Below are 26,785 nucleotides of genomic sequence, written 5' to 3'. Positions count from 1 at the left end.
CTGGGAATGACTCTCACACCTAATCCCAGCCCCCGAAGCCAGCATCTCACAGGGCGGCGGGTCCCCACAAGGCGCCTCACCTCGTTCCAGTTGGGCTCGGCCGTGTCCCTGTAGACGCAGGAGCCCCGACCAGGGCCCGGGCCGGGGAGGAGCCAGCAACCACTGACCCAAGCAGCAAACGCCCGAATGACTCTCACACCTAATCCCAGCCCCCGAAGCCAGCATCTCACAGGGCGGCGGGTCCCCACAAGGCCTGCACCGGCTCAGGGGAGGGGCTACAGAGGCAGCATCGTGTGGATGGCCTTTGGGAGACGATGATGTATCCGCATAGGTTCACTGACTCTAACACATGTCCCATCCAGGGGCTGTGCACGTGTGCATGTGCGCGTGTGTATGTGCGTGTGCATGTGCGTGCGTGCGTGTGGGCGTGTATGTGCCTGTGCATGTGCGCGTGCATGTGTGTCGGGGCAGAGGGTATAATGAGAAACCGCAGTCCTTTCTGCAGGGACGCCCGGGGCTCCCGCGACCAGGCAATGCCCTCAGCTTCTCGGGCCCCAGCCCCAAGGAGGCAGCAAGTCTAATGACCTGAGCAGTGGATGCTGAGAACCGAGACCTGGGTTCTGGCCCCACCACCCCACCAGTCCCAGGGCCCATGGGGGACCAGGCAGCCTGATGGGTCTTAGTTTTCCCCTCTGCAGGGAAGGGGGGGGGGACAGGGGGGCGGTGGGCGTGGTGGTGGCAGCTCTGGGCAGCCTGGCGGCCTCCGCCCACCCTCAAGCACGAGGCCCGAGGGCCAGCGGCTGCTCCAGGGGCCTGGAGATGGCGCCTCTCAAAGATCTGGGGGCTTCATCAAGACTGGCCACGCTGCCATCAACGGCTCCAGGCAGGCCGGCTGGGCAGGTGGATCACCTAACCGCTCTCCGAGGCGGAGGAACAGAGCCACCCACATACCCGGTGCCTGGGACAAGCAGAGAGGACGCTTCCAGCGCCCAGGTCTCCAAGCCCAGGCCCTCCCCCACCCCCCTCACCCCCCCTCCTGGCAGAGCCCCCACCTTCCGGAAACCAAGTGGGTCACAGAAGGCTCGTTCCAACTTCGCGGGAAAAATGCCATGGAAACTGACCAAGTAAACACTCAGCAATAACAAAGGCTGCACAAAAGGCCCTTTCAAGTTCTTTTTCCAAACACTCCTCCAGCAAAATCGGTCATTTCTTTGTCATGGGGGAGGGCGGGCCAACTTCTCGGGAAGATGCAGATAACATCTCTCCGGCAAGCCACCCCTCCCCCAGGAGATTCCCGGAATGTGGAATGCGCGGCCTTCGGGGGAAGCCTTGGGGAGCCTCTGGGGGTTCGGACTCCCCCACGGACAAGGGCAGCAGCCAAGAACGTGGGAAGGGGCGCCTCACCTCGTTCCAGTTGGGCTCGGCCGTGTCCCTGTAGACGCGGGTCTTGGCTTTGTTCACAAAATACCCAAAGGAGTCCACCTCCAGGGTGCAGTACAGATCTGCGGGGGCGACACAGAGGGTGACCACGCGGCCCACACTTCAAAAAAATGTATTTTTTAATTGATTTCAGAGAGGAAGGGGAAGGGAGAGAGAGATAGAAACATCAATCAATGATGAGAGAGAATCACTGATGGGCTGCCTCCTGCACGCCCCCTACTGGGGATCGAGCCCACAGCCTGGGCCTGTGCCCTGAGCGGGGAATTGAATTGTGACCTCCTGGTTCCTAGGTCGATGCTCAACCATTGAGCTACATTGGCCGGGCAACCCACATTCAAAAGAGCGGGCGTTATTTTTGAAATCAGAAAAAATAGTCTTGATTTTCTTTCTTCTTCTTTTTTTTTTTTTTGGTCAATCAATCCTCACCCGAAGATATGTTTTCCATTGATTTTTAGAGAGAGTGGAAGGGAGACTGAGAGATAGAGAGAAACATCGATGTGAGAGAGACACATGGATCGGTTGCCTCCTGCACGCACCCCAATGAGGGCCGGGGAACCTGCAACCAAGGTACGTGCCCTCGACTAGAATCAAACCCGGGACCCTTCCCTCCGCGGGCCGACGCTCTATCCACTGAGCCACACCAGCTAGGGCTCCACTGCGTTGTGGATGGAAGGGCCCCTGGGACTAGGAAGAAGGGAGTCTGTGCACTGAGGGAGGCAGGACGGGTGCCCCCTGGACACACCAGCGTTTAGGTGGGGGACAGCCCGAGAGGCACCCGGAACAGCTGTGCGTGCTGCAGCGCTGCAGGGGTGTCACCTACACACTGTACATCCGTCCATCGCGAGGGTACGGCCTGAGGGTCTTCAGTAAATTTAAACACGTGTGCCCACCGCAGGCGGGTGTGTGCGCACCGGGGGGGACACGTGACCGGCCCTCACTGCTCTACCCGCTCCAGTAGCTGGGAGAGGCCCCCCCGAGAGGGACTCCTCAGAGCAGCCAAAGCGACTCTGCCCCTCAGGACCACGTGCCCCTGACCGCCGCCCTCCCAGCCTGGAGCCTCGCTCACTGGTCTGTCTGTCTGTAGCCAACTCCAGCCCCTGCAGTGACAAGTCCCACCAGCAGGGGTCAGCGCACCAGCTCGCAGGACGGGAGACAGGCATGGGCAAGGGCAAGGTCCACCCCAGGACAACAGCTCCACCCCCCCCACCCCCCCACCGCACCTCCAGGGCTCAGGGCTCAGTGCTCAGAGCCGCCTGGTGGCCTGATGGTCACTGGAGTCATTTCCCTGGCCCCACACCCGCTGGCTCCGCGCCCGCCCGGCCGCCTTCCTTCCCAGACCGGCCACTTACTTGAGCTCTGCTTAAAGCCGGCGGCCGAGTGGACGATGACATTCAGGAAGCCGTAGAGGCCGGGAGACTCATCATCTGTGCAAGAGACAGAGGGGTGAGCGTCTGTCCGTCCTGGGAGAGGGCGGCAGGGGACAGGCTCGGCTCCCCCATCAACCTGGGCGGCACCCTGTGGTCGCCATGTGCCCAGCAGGGGGCAAGGCAACGCCATAGACCGGAAACATCCATGTGGTCTGTCTTGGGGACCTTAGGATCCAGTGTTGTTTTTTTTTAACATATATTTACTAGAGGCCCAGTGCACAAATTCATGCACTAGTGGGGTCTGGCCAGCCAGCTGGATCAGGGCCAATTGGGCCAGGCCAGCTGGGGGTAGGGGATGCGGGCAGTTGGTGGGCCGGCCCTGCCTCTGATCGGGGTGGAGGGGCCAACTGGGGGCGGGGCCAGCCAGGGGGAGGGGCTGTGGGCAGTTGGCCGGCTGGGCCTGCCCCATGGTAGAACTCCTGGTCTAACTCCCAGTCAAGGGGACAATTTGCATATTAGCCTTTTATTATATAGGACTGATTTCAGAGAGGAAGGGAGAGGGAGAGATCGAAATATCGATGATGAGAGAGAATCACTGATTGGCTGCCCCCCACCCGCACGCCCCCTACTGGGGATCAAGCCCACAAGCTGGGCATGCGCGCTGACCAGGACGGAATTGAACCGTGACCTCCTGGTTCCTGGATCGATGGCTTAACCCCCGAGCATCACCAGGGAGGCAGGATCGGGCTGTTTTCACAACACAGGGAGACCAGCGACCGAGAACAGGAGAGGGGTCACGGGAGCGTGTGACATGGGGGGGGGGGCATGTGTGCACATGTGCACAGCACATACCTGTGTGTGCGACTGAGTGTACACCAGTGTGTGCAACAGTGAACCAAAGGTGCTGGCTGGGGAGGGCTTGGGGGGCAGGGGAGGGGGGCCAGCCCTGGTGCAGGAGGAGTCTGAGGAGTGTCTCAGGATGGGGGCGGGCGATGGGTCTCCTCAATCACCAGCCGTGGGGCCAGACAGCTCCTGCCCTGCCCCGCCCACTCCTGGGAGAGGCCGGTGGGGATGGAAGGCCACGGTCCCCAGGACAGACGGACAGCAGAAAGGGATGCACGGTGGAGGGGGGTGGCCCACCTTCTTTGTTGATGGTCAGGGGGATGCAGTGGACTGTCTGGAGTTTGACGCACGAGTTGGTCAGCATCTGCAGCTCCACGGACGTCAGGGAGAAGCTTTTGAAACCTGGGGGCGGGGGGCGGGGTGTCGGCACAGGCGCTCGGACCTTTCCGGACACCCGGGGACGCGTTCTGATGCCGCCCCCACTGCACCCTCGGCACACCCTGCTCCCAGCGAAGGAACTGGTGCGTGACGGAGCGAGCCACGGCCCTGGAGGGCGCAGAGCAGGAGAAACCTCAGCGTAACCCTTACAGACGGGGGTCAGCCCACTCCTCGGCACGGCCACAGGAGTTCTTCCTTCTCTCTCTCTCTTTTAAAAAATATACTTTTATTGATTTCAGAGAGGAAGGGAGAGGGAGAGAGAGATAAGCATCAACGATGAGAGAGTCATGGATCGGCTGCCTCCTGCACGCCCCACACTGGGGATGGAGCCCGCAACCCGATGTGCCCTGACCGGGAACCGAACCCGGGACCCTTGCTTCTGTCTACAGGCCGATGCTCTATCCACGGAGCCACACCGTCCGGGCCACTGAACATCTTACTGGGAGTCCCACTACTCAGGGGAACTAGAAGGTCTGAAACCACAGGTGAGAACCGTTCCGCCCCGACCCCCCGGACACGGGCTCCCTCCGCGCGGAGGCCACTCACACTTCTTCTGCTGCTCCCGGATGTTCTCTCGCCACTCGGCGCGCTCATAGTCGGAGGAAATCAGGAATGTGTAGCTCTGGGGGCGAGGAGAACGCGCCCGTTACCTCTGCCCCCGCTCAGCTGCTCCCTGTCACTGTCCACGTGGGACACCACCCTCCGAGGCACACGGACCTCCGTGCCCTGGCTGGCCGGCCACCGCACAGGGGATAGTACTAACGGGTGGGAACCAGGGACCAGGAGGGCCGGCCTGGGGGAGCGGGAGGGGAGCAGGGGGAACGGGGGTGGGGGCGGGGCCTGGGCGGCAGAGCGAGCCCGCGCTGGGCACTGACCTTGCCGTTGCGGCTGTGCACCCGGAAGGCCATGCTCGGGGACATGAGCAGGAGCATGGATTCCTGCTCCGACAGCTTCTTCTTCAGCCTCTCGATGGCCTTGCTGCCCTTGTTGGCTCTCTGCGGGGAGAGGTCGCGGTCACATCCCCGGCCCGGGGGCCAGGGCCACCTGGTCCCGCTCGGCCGGTCCCCGCTCCCCCGATGCTCAGCCCTCAGACGCCAGGAATGCCACTGGCAGCTCAGCCCAGCATAGCGCCTTGGTCAGCTGCTGCCGGCTCCAGGGTCAAGGGTCAGGGTCAGGCACAGGCTGCTGGACATGCTCAGCCAACCTCCCTTTTTTTTTTGTTAATCCTCACAGGAGGGTATTTTCCCGCTGCTTTTAGAGAGTGGAAGGGAGGGGGGAGAGAGAGAAACATCCATGTGAGAGAGACACATCGATTGGCTGCCTCCCATATGCGCCCTGACCAGGGCCGGGGAATGAACCTGCAACCCAGGTATGCGCCCTGGACCGGGAATCGAACCCGAGACCCTTCGGGCCCGGACTGATGCTCTAACCACTGAGCATCACAAGGGCAGAGGAGTGACCTTTACAAACCTCCTTTCTTTCAATTTCTTCAAACCTGGACACTGTGCAGGGGGCCGCTGTGACGCCGAGGGCCCCTCCCCACTCCTGGGACCACACACATTTCAGCATCAGGCCCCCCGGGAGCGTGTGGGAGGGTTCGCACGGAGGGCCGGGTGTACCCCCAGGACCTGGTCGGGGAAACCCTGCCTGCCGGGGGCCATGCGCCTCCCTTTGGAGCCCCCACCCCCATCCCGGGCAGACCTGACACTATGGTCACCATGGAGACGAGCATCCCCGTGGCGGCACATACGGCTCCACGGCCCGAAGGACACGGCCTGGCTTCCGCTCTGCAGGGAGGTGGCAGGCCCCTCCGTGGGGATAAACCACCTCGCGCACACCCCCTACTGGCCTCCCCACACAGCAGGCTGGCAGGTGGGCGAGGAGCGAGGAGGACGTCTGTCCTGCTGTGCCCACCTCCGTCAGGGTCCCCCGGACCACGGCCAACCTCCTAGGGACCCGCCTCCTCTGCGGCCACTGCAGGCGACCTGCTGTGGCCTGGGCCACTCCTCACTGGCCCTAAAACCCACGCCGCTCCAGCAACAACCGGGGGTCTGCCCGGGGCGGCCCAGGGTGGCACCTGGGACTCTCTCCCCATCACGGCAGCCGGGTCCCTCGCCCACGCCACGTTCTGGAAGGCTCCGCTCATGCCCAGCAGGTCCCAGAAACCGGAGGCGGGGTCACCCGCTGGAGCGGCAGAACCCCGCCCCCTCCGTGCCCACCTTCTCCCTCTGGATGTCACTCTTGATCTGCGAGATCTTGATCTTCATGGCGTCCAGCTCCTCGTCCACCACCAGGGGGATGGTGGGCGCCGCCTCGGACTCGTCCACTGTCTGGAAGCTGAGGTCCGTGAGCGGGATGTACCACTTGCAGTCGTACTGCTGGGTTTTGCTGGGGAGGGAGGAGCCGGTGAGCACGACCCCGCCTGCCTCTGGCCCCCGCCTGCCTCTGGCCCCCGCCTGCCTCTGCCCCCCGCCTTCCTCTGCCCCCCGCCTTCCTCTGCCCCCCGCCTGCCTCTGCCCCCCGCCTGCCTCTGCCCCCCGCCTGCCTCTGCCCCCCGCCTGCCTCTGCCCCCCGCCTGCCTCTGCCCCCCGCCTTCCTCTGACCCCCGCCTGCCTCTGCCCCCCGCCTGCCTCTGACCCCCGCCTGCCTCTGCCCCCCCGCCTGCCTCTGGCCCCCGCCTGCCTCTGGCCCCCGCCTGCCTCTGGCCCCCGCCTTCCTCTGGCCCCCGCCTTCCTCTGGCCCCCGCCTGCCTCTGGCCCCCGCCTGCCTCTGGCCCCCGCCTGCCTCTGGCCCCCGCCTTCCTCTGACCCCCGCCTGCCTCTGACCCCCGCCTGCCTCTGGCCCCCGCCTGCCTCTGGCCCCCGCCTGCCTCTGACCCCCGCCTGCCTCTGGCCCCCGCCTGCCTCTGGCCCCTGCCTGCCCCTGCCCCCCGCCTGCCTCTGACCCCTGCCTTCCTCTGCCGACATCGCTGCTTTCAGAAGCCGACAGCCGCGACCTGAAACCCCAGCCCGGGGCCCAAGGGCCGGCTGGCGTGAGACCCCCCGGCCGACGCCAAGGACCCGGACTCGGAGATCCCTGGACGCGGGCATGTGTAACGGAGGCCCCGGGGGTCTAACAAGCCCCGATTCCCCTGGGGAAGGAGTGATGGTGGCAATTCGCAGGCTCTGTGACGTGGGAGCCGTTACGGCCACACAATGACAACCAGGACAGGCCCGCAGAGGCCCCCCGAGTCCTCGAGTTTGAGGGGCTGCCGATCTACCCGGTGCGATCCCTTGCCTTGACATATGGGGAAACGGTAACTCTTTTCTTCTCCTTTTTTTAAAAAAAAATTTTTTTTATTACTTTCAGAGAGGAAGGGAGAGAAATAGAAACATCAATGACGAGAGAGAATCGTGGATCGGCTGCCTCCCGCACGCCCCACACTGGGTATGGAGCCCGCCACCCGGGCCTGTGCCCTGACCGGGAGTCGAACGGTGACCTCCTGGTTCACAGGTCGACACTGACGGTCCTCGCCGAGTTGAATGATTAAATCCACTCAGCACAGCAATGGAAGGTGGAAGAGCCCAGAGCTGATCCTTCCCAATGTGACCTTCCTGCCTCCATCCCGGCGCGAACACACTGGGGGTCTGATTCCTGGGAGGCTGCGTGCACGAATGTGTGTGTGTCTGTACGTGTGTCTGTGTGCATGTGTGTCTGTACGCGTGTGCACGCGCGTGTGCACGCGCGTGTGCGAGTCTCTGTGTGTGCGCGCATGTGTGTGCGTATGTGCGTGTGTGTGCTTGGGGGGGGGGTGTCTGCGGCCTACGTTGAAATAACTTAGGAGCTATCACCAGGTTTGTGGAAACCAAGAGCAGCAGCCATGCCCCCCGACCCGCCTGCCAGCCTGCACCCCACCCGGCAGCTCCCCACCTCCCCGACCAGTCACTCCCACTTCCCAGTCACGACACAACAGTCCTCCGATGAGCCCTGACCCAACCCGGAAGGTCTCCAGGGGGTCAGTGATGACCTTGGATCTGAGCCGGGCCTCATATTCAGATGGAAACAGAATGCACCGGCCACACAGGGACTGTGTGAAAGAAAAATAACAACAAAAGACAGACAAACTAGAGCCCGACCGGCATGGCTCAGTGGTCGAACGTCGACCTATGAACCAGGGGGTCACGGTTCGATTCCCGGTCAGGGCACGTGCCCGGGTTGCAGGCTCCATCCCCCGTCGGGGGCCTGCAGGAGGCAGCTGATCCATGATTCTCTCTCATCATTGATGTTTCTCTTGCTCTCTCCCTCTCCCTTCCTCTCTGAAACGGATAAAAGTATATTTGAAACAAAATAAACAAACAACAAACTAGCTTTCCTCTGTGCATGAAACCAACTCCACGCCCCAGGGCCTCCCCTGCAGGCGGGACGGGCGGGCGGTCACTCACCCTCCGCTCTGCTTCTTGAGCTTGGTGCAGAGGAGCAGGTCGGTGAACAGGAAGACGTGGCGCAGCTTGCGGGCGCCCTCCACCAGCTCCACCATGAAGCTGTCCTTCAGCAGCTGCCTGTGCTGCGGGCGGGGCGGGCAGGGGCCAAGGTTAGGGCAGCGGCCTCCACCCCCTCCACCTCCAGCCGCAGACCCACGTTCCAGAGTGTGCCTCCATCTCATTGGCCGGAGAACATACATGCCATGCAAGCTCTTCTCTGCTCACCAGCTACGAGCCCCTCCTGGGAGCCTGGCCCGTGGAAGAGGGCACGTGGACGGGGGAAGGCCATTGGCCTGAAGCCGGGAGGGAGAGAGATGGTCTGTGTGGAATGATGGCAGGAGACCCCCTCGAGGCAGGGCCGCCTAGGCCTCTCTGAGACGCAACTGAGACCCAGACTGGGCACGAGGCCAGCCCCGCGAAGGACGGGCCACTGCCACACAGGCCCCCCAGTGAGAAGAGCCTGGCACTGGGTAAAGATAGGGCAGCCTGGCCCGGCCGGCGCGGCTCAGTGGTTGAGCATCGACCTAGGAACCAGGAGATCAGGGTTCCATTCCCGGTCAGGGCACAGGCCCGGGTTGCAGGCTCCATCCCCAGTGTGGGGCGTGCAGGGGGCAGTCGATCCATGAATCTCTCTCATCATTGATGTTTCTACCTCTCTCTCCCTCTCCCTTCCTCTCTGAAATCAATAAAATCTTAAAAAAAAATTTAAGTTCAAAAGAACTGAGCTCCTGGCTACCACCAGCAGAGGGCACCCTACGCCCAGCTCAGAAGTGGACTCAGTAGGGTCCCCTGGGCTGGCAGGTTGTAAACACCCAGACAGTCCCCTGCACTGACCCCCCACCCCCCTGGCCTCCCCTCTGGCCCACCTACTCTCCCTGAGGTCCCACCTCCGGCACCTCCATTCTCCACGGGGCCACCCGAGCCGCCCTGCCGCTGGGCTGAGAGGACGTGGGGCTGTGAGGAGCACCTGGGCACCTTGGCCACTGGCCCCTCCGCACCCACCCCTGCCTGTACACACCCTCATCTTCCTAAGAGAAGCCTCAACGCCACGGGCGCCCGGCCTGTGCCCCACTGTGTGCTGCCCCCCATCTCTGCCTCCTCTCTGACTCACCCAGGCCGAGCAGGTGGAGATGGTGGCTATAGGGCACCCCCAAAAGCCCAGGCTGATGGAGGCTCCTTCCTTTCGGTAGAACCCTGCCAGAGCAGCTAAAACAGAGCCCCCAAACCCGGTCGACACACAGGGGAAGCAGGGGGTGGGGTGCCCCTCAGGGCCCGAGACCCGGGCAGTGCACCGAGCCACAAGGACTCCCGCAGCCTCGCTGTGGGGCCTGCTGTGTCGTGGCCTGAGAGTGGACGGAGGGGACATCTCCCTCCTCACGGCTCTTCCCCGGGAGGCCCAGCCGGAGACACCTGACCAAGCCGCTCGCTCACCGCCCGGCCTGGTGAGACCCTGGGCAGGTGGGAGCTTCCCGCTCCGCACGCAAGGAGCCGCCTCCCAAGGACGAGGGGGAGGCCGGGACCCAGGGCGACGGGACCCAGAGCGACCCGCCCGGGAGCCTGACACCCAGCACCTGGCACACGAACCACAAGAAAGAGGAGGAAGTGGCTCTCGGTGGCGGCCGCCGTCAGGTTCACGGCCGGAGACCGCAGAGGCCGCGCGTCAGTTCCCCTCACCGAGTGCGACTTCCGACGGCGGATGCTCGCAATGGAGGCAGCCCCCGGCCTGGTGCCTCTCTGCTGCCACACTATGTGCCGCCCGCCGGGGATGGCACCGGCCTGACTGTGCTGGGCCGCTCCAGGAAGGGGCAGAGGCCACCGGGCAGGCCGGGGCAGTACGTCCTGAGCCCTTCTGTTCTTTTTAAAATGTCTTTTTTTTTTTTTATTGATTTCAGAGAAAAAGGGAAAGGAAGAGAGAGCTAGAAACATCAATGGTGAGAGATAATCATTGATCGGCTGCCTCCTGCAGGCCCCCTACTGGGGACCGAGCCCGCAACCTGGGCATGTGCCCTTCACAGGAATCGAACCCGGGACCCTTCAGTCCCCAGGCCGACGCTCTATCCACTGAGTCAGACCAGCCAGGGCCTGAGCCCCTCTGTTCTACAGCTTCTCATCAATGATGTGCTGGGAGATGGGGACCGGGCGGCTGTCAATGAGGGAGGAGGGAGGGGGAAGGAGAACATGCCTGGCTGAAGACGTCACGCACGTGTTCTGGATGCCACACATGCACACCACACACGCCTCCCTTTCTCTCCCATTTAAGTCCTTAAATCCGGCGACAACTGTTTTTGAATAAAAGAACACTCAGGAGACACTAGGTGGTTCTAGGCAGACCATAGGCCACCCTCCTTCTCCCGTCTCCTCAGCGGGGACCCCGAGCTGGCAAAGTGTGGGTCACAGAAGGGGTGCCCTGGACATAACCCCTTGACGGAGAAAGAAAGAGGCGGCCGAGTGAGGCATGCGCCTGTGCACCTCCACTCTGATGCCCTGCACACGGGACTGGGTGGGACCCTGCCAGGGTCAGGGACCCCAAAAAGCACCCCATTTCCTGTGTCCCAGGGTCCGTCCGCTGAGGACCAGAGGGGACCCCGCCCCCCTCCACCGCAGCCACGCTTACCTCGCCTTTCTTCACGGTCATGGACTGCCGGCGGGGCGTGATCTCCTCGTTGATGCTGGACAGGAAGTTCTGGGAGATGCGCAGGGCGTCCTGCAGCAGGGGGTGGTCGGGGTGGCTGGGGGGGGTGTGCTTCAGCAAGTCCTGCAGCGGGGCGAGGGGTCGGGAATCAGACAGCCTGGCGAGGCCTTGGCACCGCCCTCTGTGGGCACACCACACACGCTGGGCTGCACCCAGGGCCACGGGCTCTGCAGGCCTCTCTGCCACCTCTCACCCGGGCCCGGGCCTCAGGGTAGCGCTGGGCGGGCACTCGGGAGGCAGGGCCCAACAGAACTCCCACAATCCGGGGGCTCGCATGCTGCCAAGAGGGGCTCCCACCCTCGGGGTCCAGGGCAGGCTGCCTCCACCTCGGCACTGGTGGAACTCTGGGCCGAATGATTTTATTTTTTTTTCATCCTCACCCGAGGATATTGTCCCATTGATTTTTAGGGAGAGTGGGAGCGAGAGGGACAGACAGAGAGAAACATCGATGTGAGAGAAACACGTCGATGGGTTGCCTCCTGCACGTGCCCCGACCAGGGCCTGGGCCGGAGAGAAGCCTGCAACCGAGGTACGTGCCCTTGACTGGAATCGAACCCGGAACCCTTCAGTCCGCAGGTCGACACTCTATCCACTGAGCCAAACCGGCTACGGCTAATTTTTTTAATAAATATTTTTACTGATTTGCAAGAAGGGAGAGGGAGATAGAAACATCCATGATGAGAGAGAATCATGGACCCGCTGCCTCCTGCACGGCCCCTACTGGGGATGGAGCCCACAACCCGGGCATGTGCCCTGACTGGGAATCGAACTGTGACCTGGCTCATAGGTCAAAGCTCAGCCACTGAGCCTCGCCGGCCAGGCTGGGCCGGATGATTTTCTGTGTCTCTAAGACCATGTCCTGCGGGAGTTGGCACCTCCCCGGCCTCACCCACTGGATGCCAGCAGCACCTCCTCATCTGCAGTTTAACAACCACAAACATCTGCAGACACGGCAGCACGTCCCTAGGGGGCGGACTCGGTCCCGGTCCGGAAGCATGAAGCACGGGCAGTGCCAGGTCAGGAGGAAACAGCCCCCCCTGCCCCCAGCTCCTCCTCTGGCAGATAAGAGCCTCAGGACGCAGCCCAGCCTCCTCCACCAGGGATGCACGTGACTCGCCCTCAAGGTCACCAGCTCCCTGGTCAGAGAAACACAATCCCTTCCGCTCCCAAGTCCAGGCGCCCTCTGCACAGACAGCCCCCACGCTCCCGGTAGCCCCGCCAGGGCGCTGGGTGGTGAGGCCTGGGGCCATCACAGCGAGGGGACACGAGGCGGGGTCTCCGAGACTCCGGCGAGCCACGGGCCAGATCCTTCCAAACTGGAAAGCTTGTCTCCTCTCCCTCCGTCCGAAAGCGCACAGCCCCCGAGTGCGAGGCTCGGTGGCTGTACAACTTGCTCTAAGTCTGTGAACAGCGTCTCCCGGGCAGTAGGCATAGGGGCCATGTGTGTTTCCTGGTTTTGCTTCTCAGTATTAAGATAACCCCTTGCCTGGCTGGCGTGACTCAGTGGTCTGAGTGTCGACCGAGGAACCAGGAGGTCACAGTTCGATTCCCAGTCAGAGCACATGCCCAGGTTTTGGGCTTGATCCCCCGTGGGGGGTGTGCAGGAGGCAGCCGATCCCTGATTCTCTCTCATCACTGATGTTTCCATCTCCCTCCCTCCCTCCCTCCCTTCCTCTTTGAAATCAATAAAAACGTTAAAAAAAAAAAAAGACAACCCATTCAGGGGCTCCCACCATCTTCAGAGACAGCCCTACAAGGCGGGGCCTCCCCAGGCTGGGAGGCGGTGGCCACCCTCCAGGCCCCGGAACGCACCCACTGTTGCGCCCACACTGACCAGCCTGGAGTCCCAGTTCCCACAGGAGACAGGATGACCCGTCCTGCCCCCGCTCCCAGGGGAGCACCTAGGACACCCCGAGAGCCTGCTGTTCCCCCACATCCCCCCCGGGAGCCCAGGATGGCAGGGGCACCTCATGTCTGCGTCTCCAGTGAAGGCAGGGAGCAGAGAAAGGGGAGTAGGGGGCCCCTCATAAACACCCGTGTCGGCCCGAGGACAGCGGGGGCCGCGAGGCCGGTGGGAAGGCCGGGGCTCGGACTCACGTGCAGGACGAGCGTGCTCCGCGTCACCCGGTCCACAGGCTTGTAGAGCAGGGCTGCGGGGAGAGAGGTGCCACCGTGGAGAGAGCCGCCCGCCCCCACCCGCTCACCCTCGCTGCCAGCGCACCCCCTGCTCAGCAACCTCGAGTACAAGCAAGGCCGGGTCCACGGCGTTGGGCGTTCATCTGTGCCATGAACGTGGAGCCCAGAGCTGCTGTCAGAAGCCGAGCCCCTGCGGCTGACTCAGTGACAACCGCTAAACCGCTTAAGTGTCCTCCTGGGGTTGGGGAGCCCGCCAGCACCCCGTGAGGACGGGCCGGCGAGGGTCCCCACCCTGGCGGGAGACCTGCTCTCCAGGCCGGGGCCCCCCGGTAGCCAACCACCTGCAGGCCACTCTCTCTTGCACAGTTTGGAGGCCTGATCGGGAGAATGGCAGGAGCCAACTCAGGGGCTGACACGGCCCTCGTCTTTACCGGTGGACGCAGGGCCCCGCTTCCCACGGTGAGCACCGCCCCGAGGGCTCAGATGCTGCGCTGTGTCCCGATACACACACCAGGTGCATCTCCGCCCGCGCCTCCCGCGGCCTGTGTGCAGGGCGCATCGCTGTCCCCATTTTACAGACAGGGAGACCGAGACTGAGCAGGGGGAAGCTCTGGGCAGCAGAGGCACCCCTGCTGTTCCCTGCGAGTGTGACTTCCCGCTACCTTAGCAACTGGGAGGGAGAACTGACCCCTCACTCCCAACACCACTTTCTCCCAGAGAGAGGAGGCGGCCGAGAGCAGGCCCGGGCGCCCTGGCTGCACCCTCTATGCAGCCTCTCGGGGCCTGGGTTCTGCGTGGGTGACATTTGTCCCAAACGTGTTTTGTCATCTGAAAGCAGGGAAAATACAACCCTCCTTTGGGGCTCCTGGGGGCAGCATGACATTTTTAGCGCCTGGTTTGTGGGTATCTGCTCACGCCCACCATTTTTCCTGTTTGCGACTGCTGGTGGCAAGCTGTCCTGCCCTCTTCCTCCCCCTCCCTGCCAGGCCCCGCTGCTCTGTCCTCGTCCCCGACACCACTGCGGGGAGTCCAGAGGGCGACCGGCGGGCACCACCTTCGCTTCCCCAGCAAATGCCCCGTCTGCTCGCAGCGGCCGCCCCCTCAGGAGCACGAAGAGGCCTCGGCGTGAGAACTCACTTTCCAGGGAGTTCTTGGTCATCTGGTCCTTGGCATCCTTGTTGCTTCTGGCTCTCAGGTTCTGCAAAGAAAAAAGGCGCGTTTTCACGGGGGACGGTGCCAGCAGTGGCGAGGTGGCGGGCAGTCCCAGGGTCGGGGAACCTGCCGCGGCCATCTCACCCCCTCTCACCGCAAGGAACCCCAGATGTGGCGGGCCCAGGGAGGGGGTCCTGGGCCACAGTATACGACACAGGGCATGTGCCCGGCCGGCGTGGCTCAGCGGTGGAGCGTCGGCCTATGAACCAGGAGGTCACGGTTGGACTCCCAGTCAGGGCACAGGCCCGGATTTCGGGCTCGATCCCCAGGGTGGGGCGTGCAGGAGGCAGCTGATCAGTGATTCTCTCTCCTCGTTGATGGGCTCTGCCCTTTTTTGAAACGTGGACGGAGAACCAAAGCGAATGCCGCCCGGTGGTACCAGCCTGATGGAGGGCTGGCTGTTGGCCTTGGCTTAGATTCCCACTTGTGTGTGGTTGGTGGGACCCCCATAACCTCTGCGGGGGGTGGGGGGGGGGTGTCCCACCACTGTTTCTTCCCTCCTCTATAGCAACCTGCCCAGGCGGACTTAACCTTGGCCCAATGAACCGCAGCCTCCCTTAGAGAATTAGGTCTGTAATTTGTCAAGGTCACTCTGGATTCTGGGCCAACATTCCAGCTGCTAGGGGTGTGTGTGGGGCTTGCCATTGAATGAGCTCAGGGGAAGAAGGGACTGAACGTGCCAGGCGAAACCTGGGCAGCTGGGGAGGGGAGTCTGGAGCCGGCCCGGCGCCCTGGGGGGTGTATAGCCCGTGCCCAGCAGCGCCAGGCGGGGAGCGGGCGCCCCACGGGGCCTAGAGGAACACGTGGCCCATGTTATCACCACAGAAGACGGTGAGTGCCAGGGCCCAGGACACGCCACCTCCCGTGATACGTTATACAAGGGCACAGGGCCCGTGGCACTCGTCCAGGCGCGATGGCCGCCCAGCAGGAGGCCGGACGCTCTCCCTGTTTCTAGTTCCCACTTCTCTCGGAGGCCGCCTTCCTCACATGCAGATCTTTCCCCCTCGAGCCTTACGTGGTCGGGGAAGGTGAGTCAGAGCTCCGAGGAGCGGGACAGCTCCAACAGCAAAAGTGAGGCCCCAGCCGGTGTGGCTCAGTGGTGGAGCATCGACCTTTGAACCAGGAGGTCATGGTTCCATTCCAGTCAAGGGCACATGCCCAGGTTTCGGGCTCGATCCCCAGTGTGGGGCGTGCAGGAGGCCGCCGATCCATGATCCTCTCTCATCATTGATGCTTCTCTCCCTCTCTCTCTCTCTCCCTTCCTCTCTGAAGTCAATAAAAAAATATATTTCTTTAAAAGGGCAGAACTGCGGACCCCCTCACTGCATCTATGCGGGGGCCTCACTGAGCCCCAGCATCGGGCCCTGGCCCCCGGGGGGCAGGAGGGGGCGTTGGAACCTCAGCTGCTCCTCGTCTGCTCACAACTGGGTCCCTGCACGGGCAGGGCTGACGGTGCCCACCCAGAGGCTCCTGGAAACGGCTGAGGCGAACGACCAACCCTGGCCTGGCGCACCCTGTTCTCCTGGGTCACGGGGACCAGCGCCCAGCGCGGGGCCCGCCCGCCGGGCTGGAGGGGCCCTGTCCGAAGAGCCCCCGCCTACCTCGGAGATCTCTGCAAACTGAGCGTTGGCCTGGCAGCACTTCTCGGCCATTTCTATGGCGACTTTGTAGTTGTCCACAAAGGCCCGGTACACGCCCAGCTGGCTGGCCTGCAGGGGGGAGGAGGGCAGAGAGCGGGGGACAGGGGTGAGACAGGCACCGCGGCGCCCCATCTCCCTGAGAACCGAGCTGCCGTGCACAGCTCCGGAGGAACCCCAGGTGCCAGGCGGTGCAGAGCTGCAGACGGCTCGGCTCCCCCCGCCGCGGCCTCCCACCTGCCTCCCCGCCCCACGCGCCGAGCCCGCTTCCCTCTCCCACAGCGACAGCGACAGCGACGCGAGAAGTGACTCACGGCCCACACCGGGCAGGTAACGGCTCCCTGCCCCAGCTGCTCAGTCCGCCCACCCGACGCCTTTAAAAGGTGCCACTGACAAGAGCTGAAGTTCAAGGCTGTCGGTGAAGGCAGACAGAGGTGTCCACGCAGGTGGGATGGGGGTGGCACCTGTCCCTTCTGGCTGCAGGAGACCGACGTGGACAGGAGGTCGGCCCCTCGAGCCTGTGGTGGGTACGAGGCTCCGTTCACATCGGTATTTTTTTTTTTTTAAATCCTCACCGGAGGATATTTTCCCATTGATTTTCAGACAGAGTGGAAGGGAGAGGGAGAGACAGAGAGAAACATCGATGTGAGAGAAACACATCAATTGGTTGCCTCCTGCAAGAGCCCCGACAAGGGCCCAGGCTGGGGAGGAGCCTGCAACCGAAATACGTGCCCGTGACCAGATCGAACCTGGGACCCTTCGGACTGCAGGCCGATGCTCTATCCACTGAGCCACACGGCCAGGGCTCCAGTCACATCCGATCCCTGCAGACACGTAAGGGTCGTGCCATCTGGCTGCCTTTGGAGGGGCTCCGACTGCTCAGATATGAGCCCGGCCCAGACCTGGCGAGGGGACCCAGGCGTCACAAGGCCCGCCTGGCAGTGGGAGACCTGCTGGCTGCAGGCTGCAAGGCGAGAGGCCTTTGGTTTGGCCTTTTCAAGCCAAAGACATTAGCAGAGGGTCTCCCCACATAGCCCGCAGCTCAGACACTCCACGGAGCAGCCCCTTCCCTGGGGAGAAGCGTGTGTGCAGCCACCGCCGTCCGGGAGCCCCAGGCCATCTGAAGAGGCCTGGGGAGGAGCCGGCCCTCATGTTGCACCAGAAGCCAGGCTCGGGGAGGGTCCGGGCGGACCCCGGGGACCCACCGGCCGGGCCTCCCACTGCTGCCGACAGGAACGGAAGCCTGAGGCTTCCCCTAGTGCTGGGGTCTGTCCTGTTAGAACCGAACCTTTACTTCTACACGCATTTGCGTTTACAGTGAGTTTTATGTTTCTCCAGATGACCATCCGGACACTGGGTAAGTCAGGCGCTCTCAGCACTGTCTGGTCTCCTGGCCCCGCTCCCAGTGGGGGCTGCATGGAGGGTGTGGGGGTGCACAAGGAGAAGCAGCAGCTGGGGGAGGCCCTGCCTGGCCCCCGCCACACCCATCACCCCGGACAAGTCACTGCACCCCCAAACACCAGGTTCTCATCGTCGGTACCATGGTCAGGCCCAGAGCCCTCCTTCCTCCCCCTTCTCCCTCCCCCGTGGGTCCCTGAGCCCCTCCCACCCAGAGGAGGCCCGGCTGCAGGCACGGCCACCACAGCCATGAGTCACCCAGACACGGTGCGGCCAGCTCCGGGAGAGACACGATAAATAAATACGTGAAGCCTGCCCTTGAGCAGTGACCTATCCGAGCCAGGAGGTCACGGTTTGATTCCCGGTCAGGGCACGTGGCCGGGTTGTGGGCTCCATCCCCAGTGCAAGCTATTCCTGAGCAAATGTCACCCAGTCCCAGACTGGCTTGTCCCCTTCAAAAAAGTAGTCAAGGTCATGGGAGAGACGTCAAGGCCAAGGAACTGGATAGAGGGAAGGACATTAAGGAGACGTGACAGCCAAGCACATCTGTGAGCCTGGACTGGATCCTGTGTCAGAGGACGAGAGTGGCTGGAAGGAACACCATGGCTAACGGGGGGGGGGGCGGGGATGTGCATACGGAGAGCATGTGGAATACCAGCACCACAGCAGGGCACATACAAGAGTCAACCAACGAATGCAACAGATCGGCTTCTGTCTGTCTGTCTGTCTGTCTCTCTCAACTCAATAAATAAACATTTTAAACCCTCGCTGGTGTGGCTCAGTGGATAGAGCGTCGGCCTGCAGACTAAAGGGCCCCAGGTTCGATTCCAGTCATGGGCACGTGCCCAGGTTGCAGACTTGATCCCCAGTAGGGGGCGTGCAGGAGGCAGCCAATCCATGATTCTCTCTCATCATTGGTGTTTCTATCTCTCTCTCCCTCTCCCTTCCTCTCTGAAATCAATAAAAATATAGTTTAAAAAATATTTTTAAATATTTCAAAAAAGTCTGCAAGTGATTCAAGAGCCTTTTTTTAAAAACGTATTTTTTATTGATAGAGAGGAAAGGAGAGGGAGAGAGATAGAAACATCAATGATGAGAGACTCATTGATCGGCTGCCTCCTGCACGCCCCCTCTCTTGGGGATCGAGCCTGCAACCCAGGCATGTTCATAGGTCGACGCTCAACCACTGAGCCACCCCGGCCGGGCACCACCCCAGACTCTTCTTTGAACTGTCACCTTGGTGTCCCTCGAGCCCCAGCAGCACCCACCTGCAGGTCCCGGGAGAGGCCCGCCCCCGCCAGCCGCCTCCGCAGCCCCGCGCTCCCTCCCGGCGGGCGGCTGCGCCCCGGCTCCCGTCACTCACCAGCTTCTGGAAGAGGTCGCCCACGCGCTGCTGGTGGCTCCACTGCTGCACGCGGGGGCACAGCCCGTCGTAGAACTCCTTGTGGATCTCGTAGAGCTCAGGCACTTTGAAGAAGATGGTCTCGATCTGCTGGCTCGTCAGCACCGGCTGGGAGGTGGTGGCCGCCGCCTTCAGAGGCTTCATGGGCTGCAGGGGGCACAGGCGGGCCGCACGGCCACAGGTGAGGGGCCACCATGAAAGGGCTCGCCATGGGCCAGGGGCATGGGATGGCCACAGAAGATCTTGGTCAGGTGACACATGTGCTTGTATTTATTTATTATTTGTTAATCCTCACCTGAGGGTATTTTTCCATCGATTTTTAGAGAGAGTGGGAGAGAGAGGGTAAGACAGAATGAAACATCGATGTGAGAGACACATCGATGGGTTGCCTCCTGCACAACCCTTGACCAGGGCCCGGGCTGGGGAGGAGCCTGTAACTAAGGTACGTGCCCTTGACCTGAATCCAACCCGGGACCCTTTGGTCTATAGGCCAATGCTCTACCCACTGAGCCACACCAGCTAGGGCTCTGTGCTATTATTTCTAAATTCTATGACATATAGCCTGGCCGGCATGGCTCAGGGGTTGAGCGTCGACTTATGAACCAGGAGGTCATGGTTAAATTCCCGGTCAGGGCACAGGCCCGGGTTGTGGCTCGATCCCCAGTGGGGGGGCGTTCAGGAGGCAGCTGATCCCTGATTCTCTCTCCTCACTGATGTTTCTATCTCTCTCTCTCTCTCTCTCTTCCTCTCTGAAATAAAAAAATATATATATTTAAATCCCATGAAATATAAACATGTGAAGCCAGCTTGGGTTGGCACCTGTCTTATGCTGCCATCCACCGCCCCTGGGAAGCTCCAGCCTCCACCCAGGCGGCCTGCTCTGACCCTCCCACAGGTGTCTCTGGTGTCTCCATGACTCCCAGGAGGGTGGGTGCCCCCGGCTCCAGCCAGCTGACCTTCGGCCCGGGCCATGTGAGCCGACAGCTCCCCGCGCCCCTGCCCCACCCACCAGCCCCCCCACCCCGCACCCGCCTCACCAGCAGCAGCGCCTCCAGGTGGCTGAGGTACGTCTCCTCACTCGCCAGGATGCCGGACAGGACCCACTTTCTCATCTCCAAGCCCTTCTCCAGGTCCAGCTCCGTCTGCGGGAGAAGCAGACAAAAGTCAGATCTGCGAGGTGGTGCCTGAGGCGGCCCGTCTCGGAGAGGAAGTGTGTCCACCTCGGACCAGCCTCCCAGGAAGCTCCGGGTGGCACCAGAGGACATCACGGACACCCCGGCATGTCGGCCACTCACTCGTGGTCACCGCCAAGCTGAGAGCCACCGCTGGTCTTGACATTGGGGAGCTTGGAGCCGAGCCAGCCGGGCAAGGCCTTCCTCCTCCAACCGAGGAGCGGTGGTCCCAGGAGAGGCTGAGCCGAGGGGCGTTGGGACCTGCCACACGGCCACCCCAGCTCCCTCTGCCGCTGTCACTCCCTGCCTGGAATCTGCCGCTATCACCTGACCCTTGGACCGAAGGGCCAGGCAGTCCTGTGCTGCCTCCTGCCACACACCCTCCCTCCTGGCCTCGGGGCGGAGCTGGGGGCCGCTGCCACCTGGCCCGGGGAACCCCTAGGGTGCTCCCAGGGCTCAGGACCTTTGCCTCTCGAGCCTGCTGTTCTGATTCTGTGGGCAGGGACCCCCTTAGGGGTGGGCTACAGGATCCCCTCCCCTCCAATCAATACAGCTCGACCGCCTTTGCCTCCAGAAGCCAGAGCTCACGCCACTGGACGCCGGGGTCGGGGGCAGACAGAGTCCACACAGCCAGAGGAACACATTCCAGTCCCAGCTGTGCTAACACCACGGCTGCACTCGGAGTCCGGGTCTTTAACGATCACGGTCCAGCGAGGCCTTTGCAGGGGCCCGAAGCCACGGTGACCGGTGTCCTGACAAGAAGACGTCAGGTGGTCCCAGTCATAAAAGAAAGATGTCCTGTCCTGGGGGTGTATCGTACAGCATGGGACTGCCGTTAATAATACTGTTTGCCGCCCTGACCGGTGTGGCTCAGCGGATAGAGCGTCCGCCTGAGGACTGAAGGGTCCCAGATTCGATTCCGGTCAAGGGCATGTACCTTGGTTGCGGGTGCATCCCCAGTGGGGGGTGTGCAGGAAGCAGCTGATTGATGTTTCTCTCTCATCGATGTTTCTAACTCTCTATCCCTCTCCCTTCCTCTCTGTAAAAAATCAATATATATATATAAAAAAATAGTAATAATACTGTTTGTGTGAAAGTTGCTAAGAGAGATTTTCAAAGTTTGCATCAAAAAAAAAAAAACAATCTGTAACTGTGTGAGGTGATGGATGTCACCGGGACGGATCACCACTTCAGTGCACACCCATATCGAGTCACGCAGCGCACCTGCGGTGAACATGAGCTTGAATGTCAGCGTCTGGACGTGTGGAAAAGGAGACTGAGATGCAGACACACAGGGAGGAGGCAGCCGTGGCTCAGCCAGCGAGAGGCCTCGGGAGAAACCAGCCCGGCTGGCACCGTGACCCTGGACGTCCCGACTCCAGAAACAGGAGCAGTAAATCTCGGTGGCTTAGGCTCCCCGCTCCGTGGCGCTCGGTTATGGCCGCCCCAGGGAACTCAGACAGACGGTGATGATGCTAAAGGCCATGACAACTGCCTCGTGACTGCCTGGCCACCGGCCCAGCTGGCTCCCTGACCGGACGGACGGGGTGTGGCAGAGCTGGTGCCGGAGGCTGGCCACGCCCAAGAGGGGAGGGGCCCCGTGTTCAGGGAAGGTGACCCAATGGCCTGCCTGTTCCACCTCCAGGTTTCTCAGCCCACAGGGGAGCGCGGGACAACCTCCGCCGTGGCAGCCCGTGGGCGTGGAGGGAAGACACCGCCCCTTCGTCACTCACCTCCCCAAACCTCTCAGGGAGACCCCGGATGGGGGGCAGGCACCTGGCCCCCAGCACCCCTGACATCGGGGGCGGGAGGGTCCTCGGTTGGGAACTGGGGCCACTGTGTGCCTTGCAGGGTGCTGAGCAGCATCTCCGGCCTGTACTCACCTGTGCGAGGAGCAGCACACAGCTCAGCTGCTGCAGCTGCTGCCACACGCCCCCGGGGCCCAATCCACCCCAGGGGAGAAGTGCTGCCTTTTTTTTTTTTCCGGTTAATCCTCACCGGAGGATGCCTTTCCATTGATTTTTGGAGAGAGTGGAAAGGGGAAGGAGAGAGAGAGAAACATTGATGTGAGAGAAACAGATGGATTGGTTGCCTCCTGCACATGCCCCAACCAGGGCCGGGGATCAAGCCTGCAACCAAGGTACGTGCTCTTGACTGGAATCGAACCTGGATCAGTCCGCTGACCGACACTCTATCCACTGAGCCAAACGGGCTAAGGTGAGAAATGCTGGTTTCAAGGGCCCCCGGTGTCACCAGAACCCGGAATCAGGACCAGCAGTGTGGCTTCCCTGTGCCCCCAGCCCTAATGGCCATTCACCCTTCCTGGCCCGGTGGGAGGGAGGCGCCTTGTGGTGAAGGCGGCAGGACGCACCCAGGGCCAGGAGTGCAGGAAGGGGCTGCAGAGCCGGGCCCAGGTGAGCTCCTTCAGCCCCGAGCCGGGGTGTGAATGGGGAAGGGGGCCGTCCCTGCGTCCCATCTACTTCCGCTTCCTGTATCCCTGGGGCTTGTATCACATCCTCACTGCCCTGGAGGCATCCAGAGCCTTCCGGGCCCTAGCCAGTGTGGCTCAATGGATAGAGCGCCGGCCTGAGGACCGAAGGGTCCTGGGTTCGATTCTGGTCAAGGGCACGTGCCTGGATTGCAGGCTCGATCCCCAGTAGGGGGCGTGCAGGAGGCAATCGATCCATGATTCTCTCTCATCATTGATGTTTCTATCTCTCTCTCCCTCTCCCTTCCTCTGTGAAATCAATAAAAATATATGAGTGCTCGCTTCGGCAGCACATATACTAAAATTGGAACAATACAGAGATTAGCATAGGATGACACGCAAATTTGTGAAGCGTTCCATATTTTTGTAAAATAAATAAATAAATAAATAAATATATATGAAAAAGCAACAACAAAAAACAAAGAGCCTTCCTGGACTGCCAGCTTGCTTTGTGGCATCTTGTAAGCGTACATGAGCTAGGTGCATGTGTGAACGTGCATGTGCGAGTGTGCACGTGCATGTGTGTGCATGTGTGTGCATGTGTGTGCATGTGTGTGCACATGCACTGTGCAGGAACCAGCCATTAAGATCTTGGCCGAGAGCCACTCTGGGAAAGGACACCCAGGCGTCACACCCAGCCGCCTCCCTGAGCACACTGGGCGCGGCTCCTCGGGCAGGGCCTCGGGACACTCTGTGCCTGATGCTGACACTCCCTGCGCCAGCACCGTGTCTGGAGCAGTAAGTGCTGCATGACGATTCCTGAACCAGCAAACCCATGGTGGACGGATCTAGAACTCCACGCAGCCCGGTCAGTGCAGGTGAGGGTCCGAGGGCAGGAGTCTGGGGCGGGGGTGGGTGGCCACGTCACACAGGGCCTGGGGCACAGGGCGAGTCCTCTCAAGGGACCTAAAGGTGAGGGAGGTCCTGTCAGGGAGAGAGAGCCCTCGGGAGCGGTGGCGGGACAGGCAGGGGCCCTCCCGGGCTCAGGACTCCACCTGCCTACTCAGGCCCCTGAGGGTCCTTGCCTATAGGAAGCCGAGGGAAAGTGTCAGCTAAGGGCTCAGGAAGGCTTCCAATCCGATCGCTGTGTGGCCTCGAGCCAGTGGCTTCACCTCTCTGAACCTTGGCTTCGTGTAAAATGGTGCAACTGGACGCTGGGTGAGAAGCCGCACAGGCAGATGTGTGCCACACACCGTTCCCCCTCCCGTCTGCAGGTTTCGGCACAGGCCTCGGGCCGAGGTCTTTAGAAATCACAAAAGCGTAAGTAAGAAGCCTTCTTGCAGCAGAGGTGCCGGCCCAGAGAAGCGGCCGCCGTGAAAAGACAGGCGCCTCGCTCTTCCTCGCAGCGGCAGGAAGAACAGACTCCTCCCATGTTTAATCCTGGGGTGGAAATCACCCAGAAACAAGCTAAGCACAAGGGGGAGGGCCCTGCCATCAGGGGCGAGGGGACCAGAAAGACAGAAGTGCAATCTGCCCCAGGGGCAGGGGTCTTCACACAAAGGAAGGGCCCGGCTGGTGTGGCTCAGTGGTTGAGCCTCCACCTATGGACCTGGAGGTCAGGGTTCGATTCCTCGTCAGGGCACATGGCCTGGTCACAGGCTCGATCCCCAGTGTGGGGCGTGCATGAGGCAGCCGATCCAGGATTCTCTCCCATCATTGATGTTTCTCTCTTTCCCTTTCCCTTCCTCTCTGAAATCAATGAAAATATGTATTTTTTAAAATGACTGTGGTCGAATGGGTGGGGTCGTCAGCACCCCCTCTGGTAAGAGGGAGCAAGTGCATTTGTGGGCGCCTCTCCTGCTCAGCACCCATGCGGGGGCCGCCCCCACAGGTCCCAGCATGAGCTGCCTGCCTCCTCCACGCTGGGCTGACAGCTCCCTGCACCAGCAGGAGGTCCCTGTGCCCCATGAAGGGAGGAGAAAGGAGTTTTAACGACTGATATCCAACCTTGGCTGCTCCATCACTCGCTGGTCCCCTGCCCCTGAGCAGAGGGGCTGGGCTTCCGGAGCCTCTGGGACAAGGACAGCTGCCCGCTGCCTGGGACTCACCGCTTTGGCGGACTCCAGGGCGCCCGAGGCCAGCGCATCCCGGCTGCCCCTGCCCTTGCTGCCCAGGTGGGGCGAGGAAGAGGGCGAGTCATCGATGTAGGGCAGTCCGTCCTGGTGTCGGCGCTGCTCCTCCGCCTGGTCCGCGGCGCAGCCGTATCCAGGCGGCGTTCCGAAGGACGTATCTGTGTGTGAGAGAGGCGGCCTGTGTCAGAGACGGGGGTGTGGGGGGGACAGGGCACCCTGAAGGGCCGACTACATCCCCCCTGTCCCAGCAGGGACCCAGCTGACACCATCTGCCACCTGCAGGCACCAAACAGGGACCTCAGGCGCACGGACCTCACCTTCACAACCGCCTGGCCACAGACCCCGGGGCACGGAGGGGACGGACAGCAGCTGGGCCCAGACAACATGAGACTGAGCTTCCAAATGCCGCCTGGGACACATGCTCCTTATCCCGGGAGGGGCCCTGAGCCATCACAGACAGGCGGACCCCGAATGCTAGTGTTTGGCCGTCAGGAACAGTCCCTCAGACGCCTGTCCGTGGGGGTGTGACAGGGTGGAGAGCACAGGCCAGCACGGTGTCCCGGTGCAAGCCACGGGCGCCCCACATCTGCCGGGCCAGCCCACCCGGACCCCCATCAGAGCGCCTATGAGGACGAGAACGGCTCACCCCACAGCACGGTCCCCGCTCCTGGGGACTGTCTAGTCAGAGGGCAGTCCCTCCCTCCCCGCTGAAGACACCGGCTTCCTTCCCCCCAGGCTGAGTCCTAAAGCCACCCCGTGGCTTTCTGTAGCTCTGCTCCCAGACCCTTCGCCCCACAAGGCCCCGCCTGCTCCAAGCCTCACCAGGAAGGCCACTTCTGGGCTCCACAGGCACGTTCACGGCCCACGGGGTTCCCGAGAGGTCGAGCTGATTGGGTCATGTCCCCAGATGACATCACTCCCGTCATGACTCACCTGCTCGCAGCCGCACCTAAGGGTCATCGCCACGGGCGCCTCTGCAGTGATCACTCACCCGCTTCCAACTTCCGCCCCCACACCCCCCCACCCTGGGCTCCGGCCCCGGGTGCTGCTGGTGCCCACGCCACCCAGGCCGGGTGGGCAGAGGGCCACCCATGGACCTGGGAGCTGACCCAGCAATCCCGGGGGGTCGGGGGGCCGTCCCTTTCCGTTCTTTCCACATGCACAGCGGGAGGAGCGGTGGCCGGAGTGGCCTGTGGTCACCGCCAGCTCAGAATGGCCAGGGTGCTGGGTGACGCCTCTGCCCAGCTTCGGGGCCCACGGGCGGCCAGAGTCTCCGCTGCCTCCCACGCCTCTGCCACTCCCAGCAGGTCACGCACTGCCCAGCAGGTGTCCCGAGCCTTGGCTACAGGCCAGCGATACCTGGGGAGCTTTGAAAACAATGCAGCCGGGCCCCGGCCAGTGTGGCTCAGTGGATAGAGCGTCGGCCTGCGGACTGAAGGGTCCCGGGTTCGATTCCGGTCAAGGGCATGTACCTTGGTTGTGGGCACATCCCCAGTAGAGGGTGTGCAGGAGGCAGCTGATTGATGTTTCTCTCTCATCCATGTTTCTAACTCTCTATCCCTCTCCCTTCCTCTCTGTGAAAAATTAATAAAATATATTTAAAAAAATATTTTTATTGATTTCAGAGAGGAAAGGAGGAGAGACAGAGAGAGAAACATCAATGATGAGAGAGGGTCATTGACCGGCTGCCTCCCGCACGCCCCCCACAGGGGATGGAGCCCACAGCCCAGGCATGTGCCCTGACCGGGCATCGAACCCTGACCTCCTGGTTCATAGGTCAACACTCAACCACTGAGCCACACCGGCCGGGCGGGTTGTTCACTTTAAAATGTTCAGTTTTATGTATCATTTCACCTACAAGCCCCCCCCCAACCACGAACACACATCTGTTTTCCTCTCTTCAACACGGAACCCAGGACCTAGTCCAGCTGTTTCCTGAGGACCCAGAGCCCCGTCTGCACAGACGTCAGAGCTGCTGGCACCGCGACCGTGGGCCACCCCCGGGCAGGGGGCGCGGCCGCCCTTGCC

At 62.1% G+C, this 26,785-nt stretch overlaps 1 protein-coding gene and 1 pseudogene across 2 annotated transcripts in view; one reads left to right on the top strand and one right to left on the bottom strand.

Moving 5' to 3' along the window:
- The window catches only part of BCR (BCR activator of RhoGEF and GTPase), a 71,791-nt gene that overhangs the window by 12,218 nt on the left and 32,788 nt on the right, over positions 1–26,785 (bottom strand). The window contains exons 2-15 of one of the 2 annotated variants that reach the window (XM_070399863.1): positions 24,734–24,915; positions 20,063–20,167; positions 18,987–19,172; positions 16,190–16,297; positions 14,514–14,574; positions 13,338–13,390; positions 11,163–11,303; positions 8,510–8,631; positions 6,308–6,476; positions 4,964–5,083; positions 4,635–4,710; positions 3,948–4,052; positions 2,790–2,864; positions 1,405–1,502 (exon numbers count right to left, since the gene is read on the bottom strand). In XM_070399863.1, the coding sequence (XP_070255964.1) occupies positions 1,405–1,502; positions 2,790–2,864; positions 3,948–4,052; positions 4,635–4,710; positions 4,964–5,083; positions 6,308–6,476; positions 8,510–8,631; positions 11,163–11,303; positions 13,338–13,390; positions 14,514–14,574; positions 16,190–16,297; positions 18,987–19,172; positions 20,063–20,167; positions 24,734–24,915 (1,601 nt within the window). Of the gene's footprint in view, positions 1–1,404; positions 1,503–2,789; positions 2,865–3,947; positions 4,053–4,634; positions 4,711–4,963; positions 5,084–6,307; positions 6,477–8,509; positions 8,632–11,162; positions 11,304–13,337; positions 13,391–14,513; positions 14,575–16,189; positions 16,298–18,986; positions 19,173–20,062; positions 20,168–20,320; positions 20,495–24,733; positions 24,916–26,785 lie in introns of those variants that run through there. The other variant, XM_070399864.1, reaches the window with a different exon arrangement.
- On the top strand, positions 22,960–23,051 carry LOC138998218 (U6 spliceosomal RNA; annotated as a pseudogene).

The sequence above is a fragment of the Myotis yumanensis genome, unplaced genomic scaffold (genome assembly GCF_028538775.1).
Source record: "Myotis yumanensis isolate MYYU_CA2020_CCGP unplaced genomic scaffold, mMyoYum1.0.hap1 SCAF_19, whole genome shotgun sequence".
In the NCBI taxonomy this organism is placed as follows: Eukaryota; Metazoa; Chordata; class Mammalia; order Chiroptera; family Vespertilionidae; genus Myotis; species Myotis yumanensis.
The sequence above is the reverse complement of the archived record's forward strand: the minus strand, read 5'-3'. Positions and strand labels throughout refer to the sequence as shown.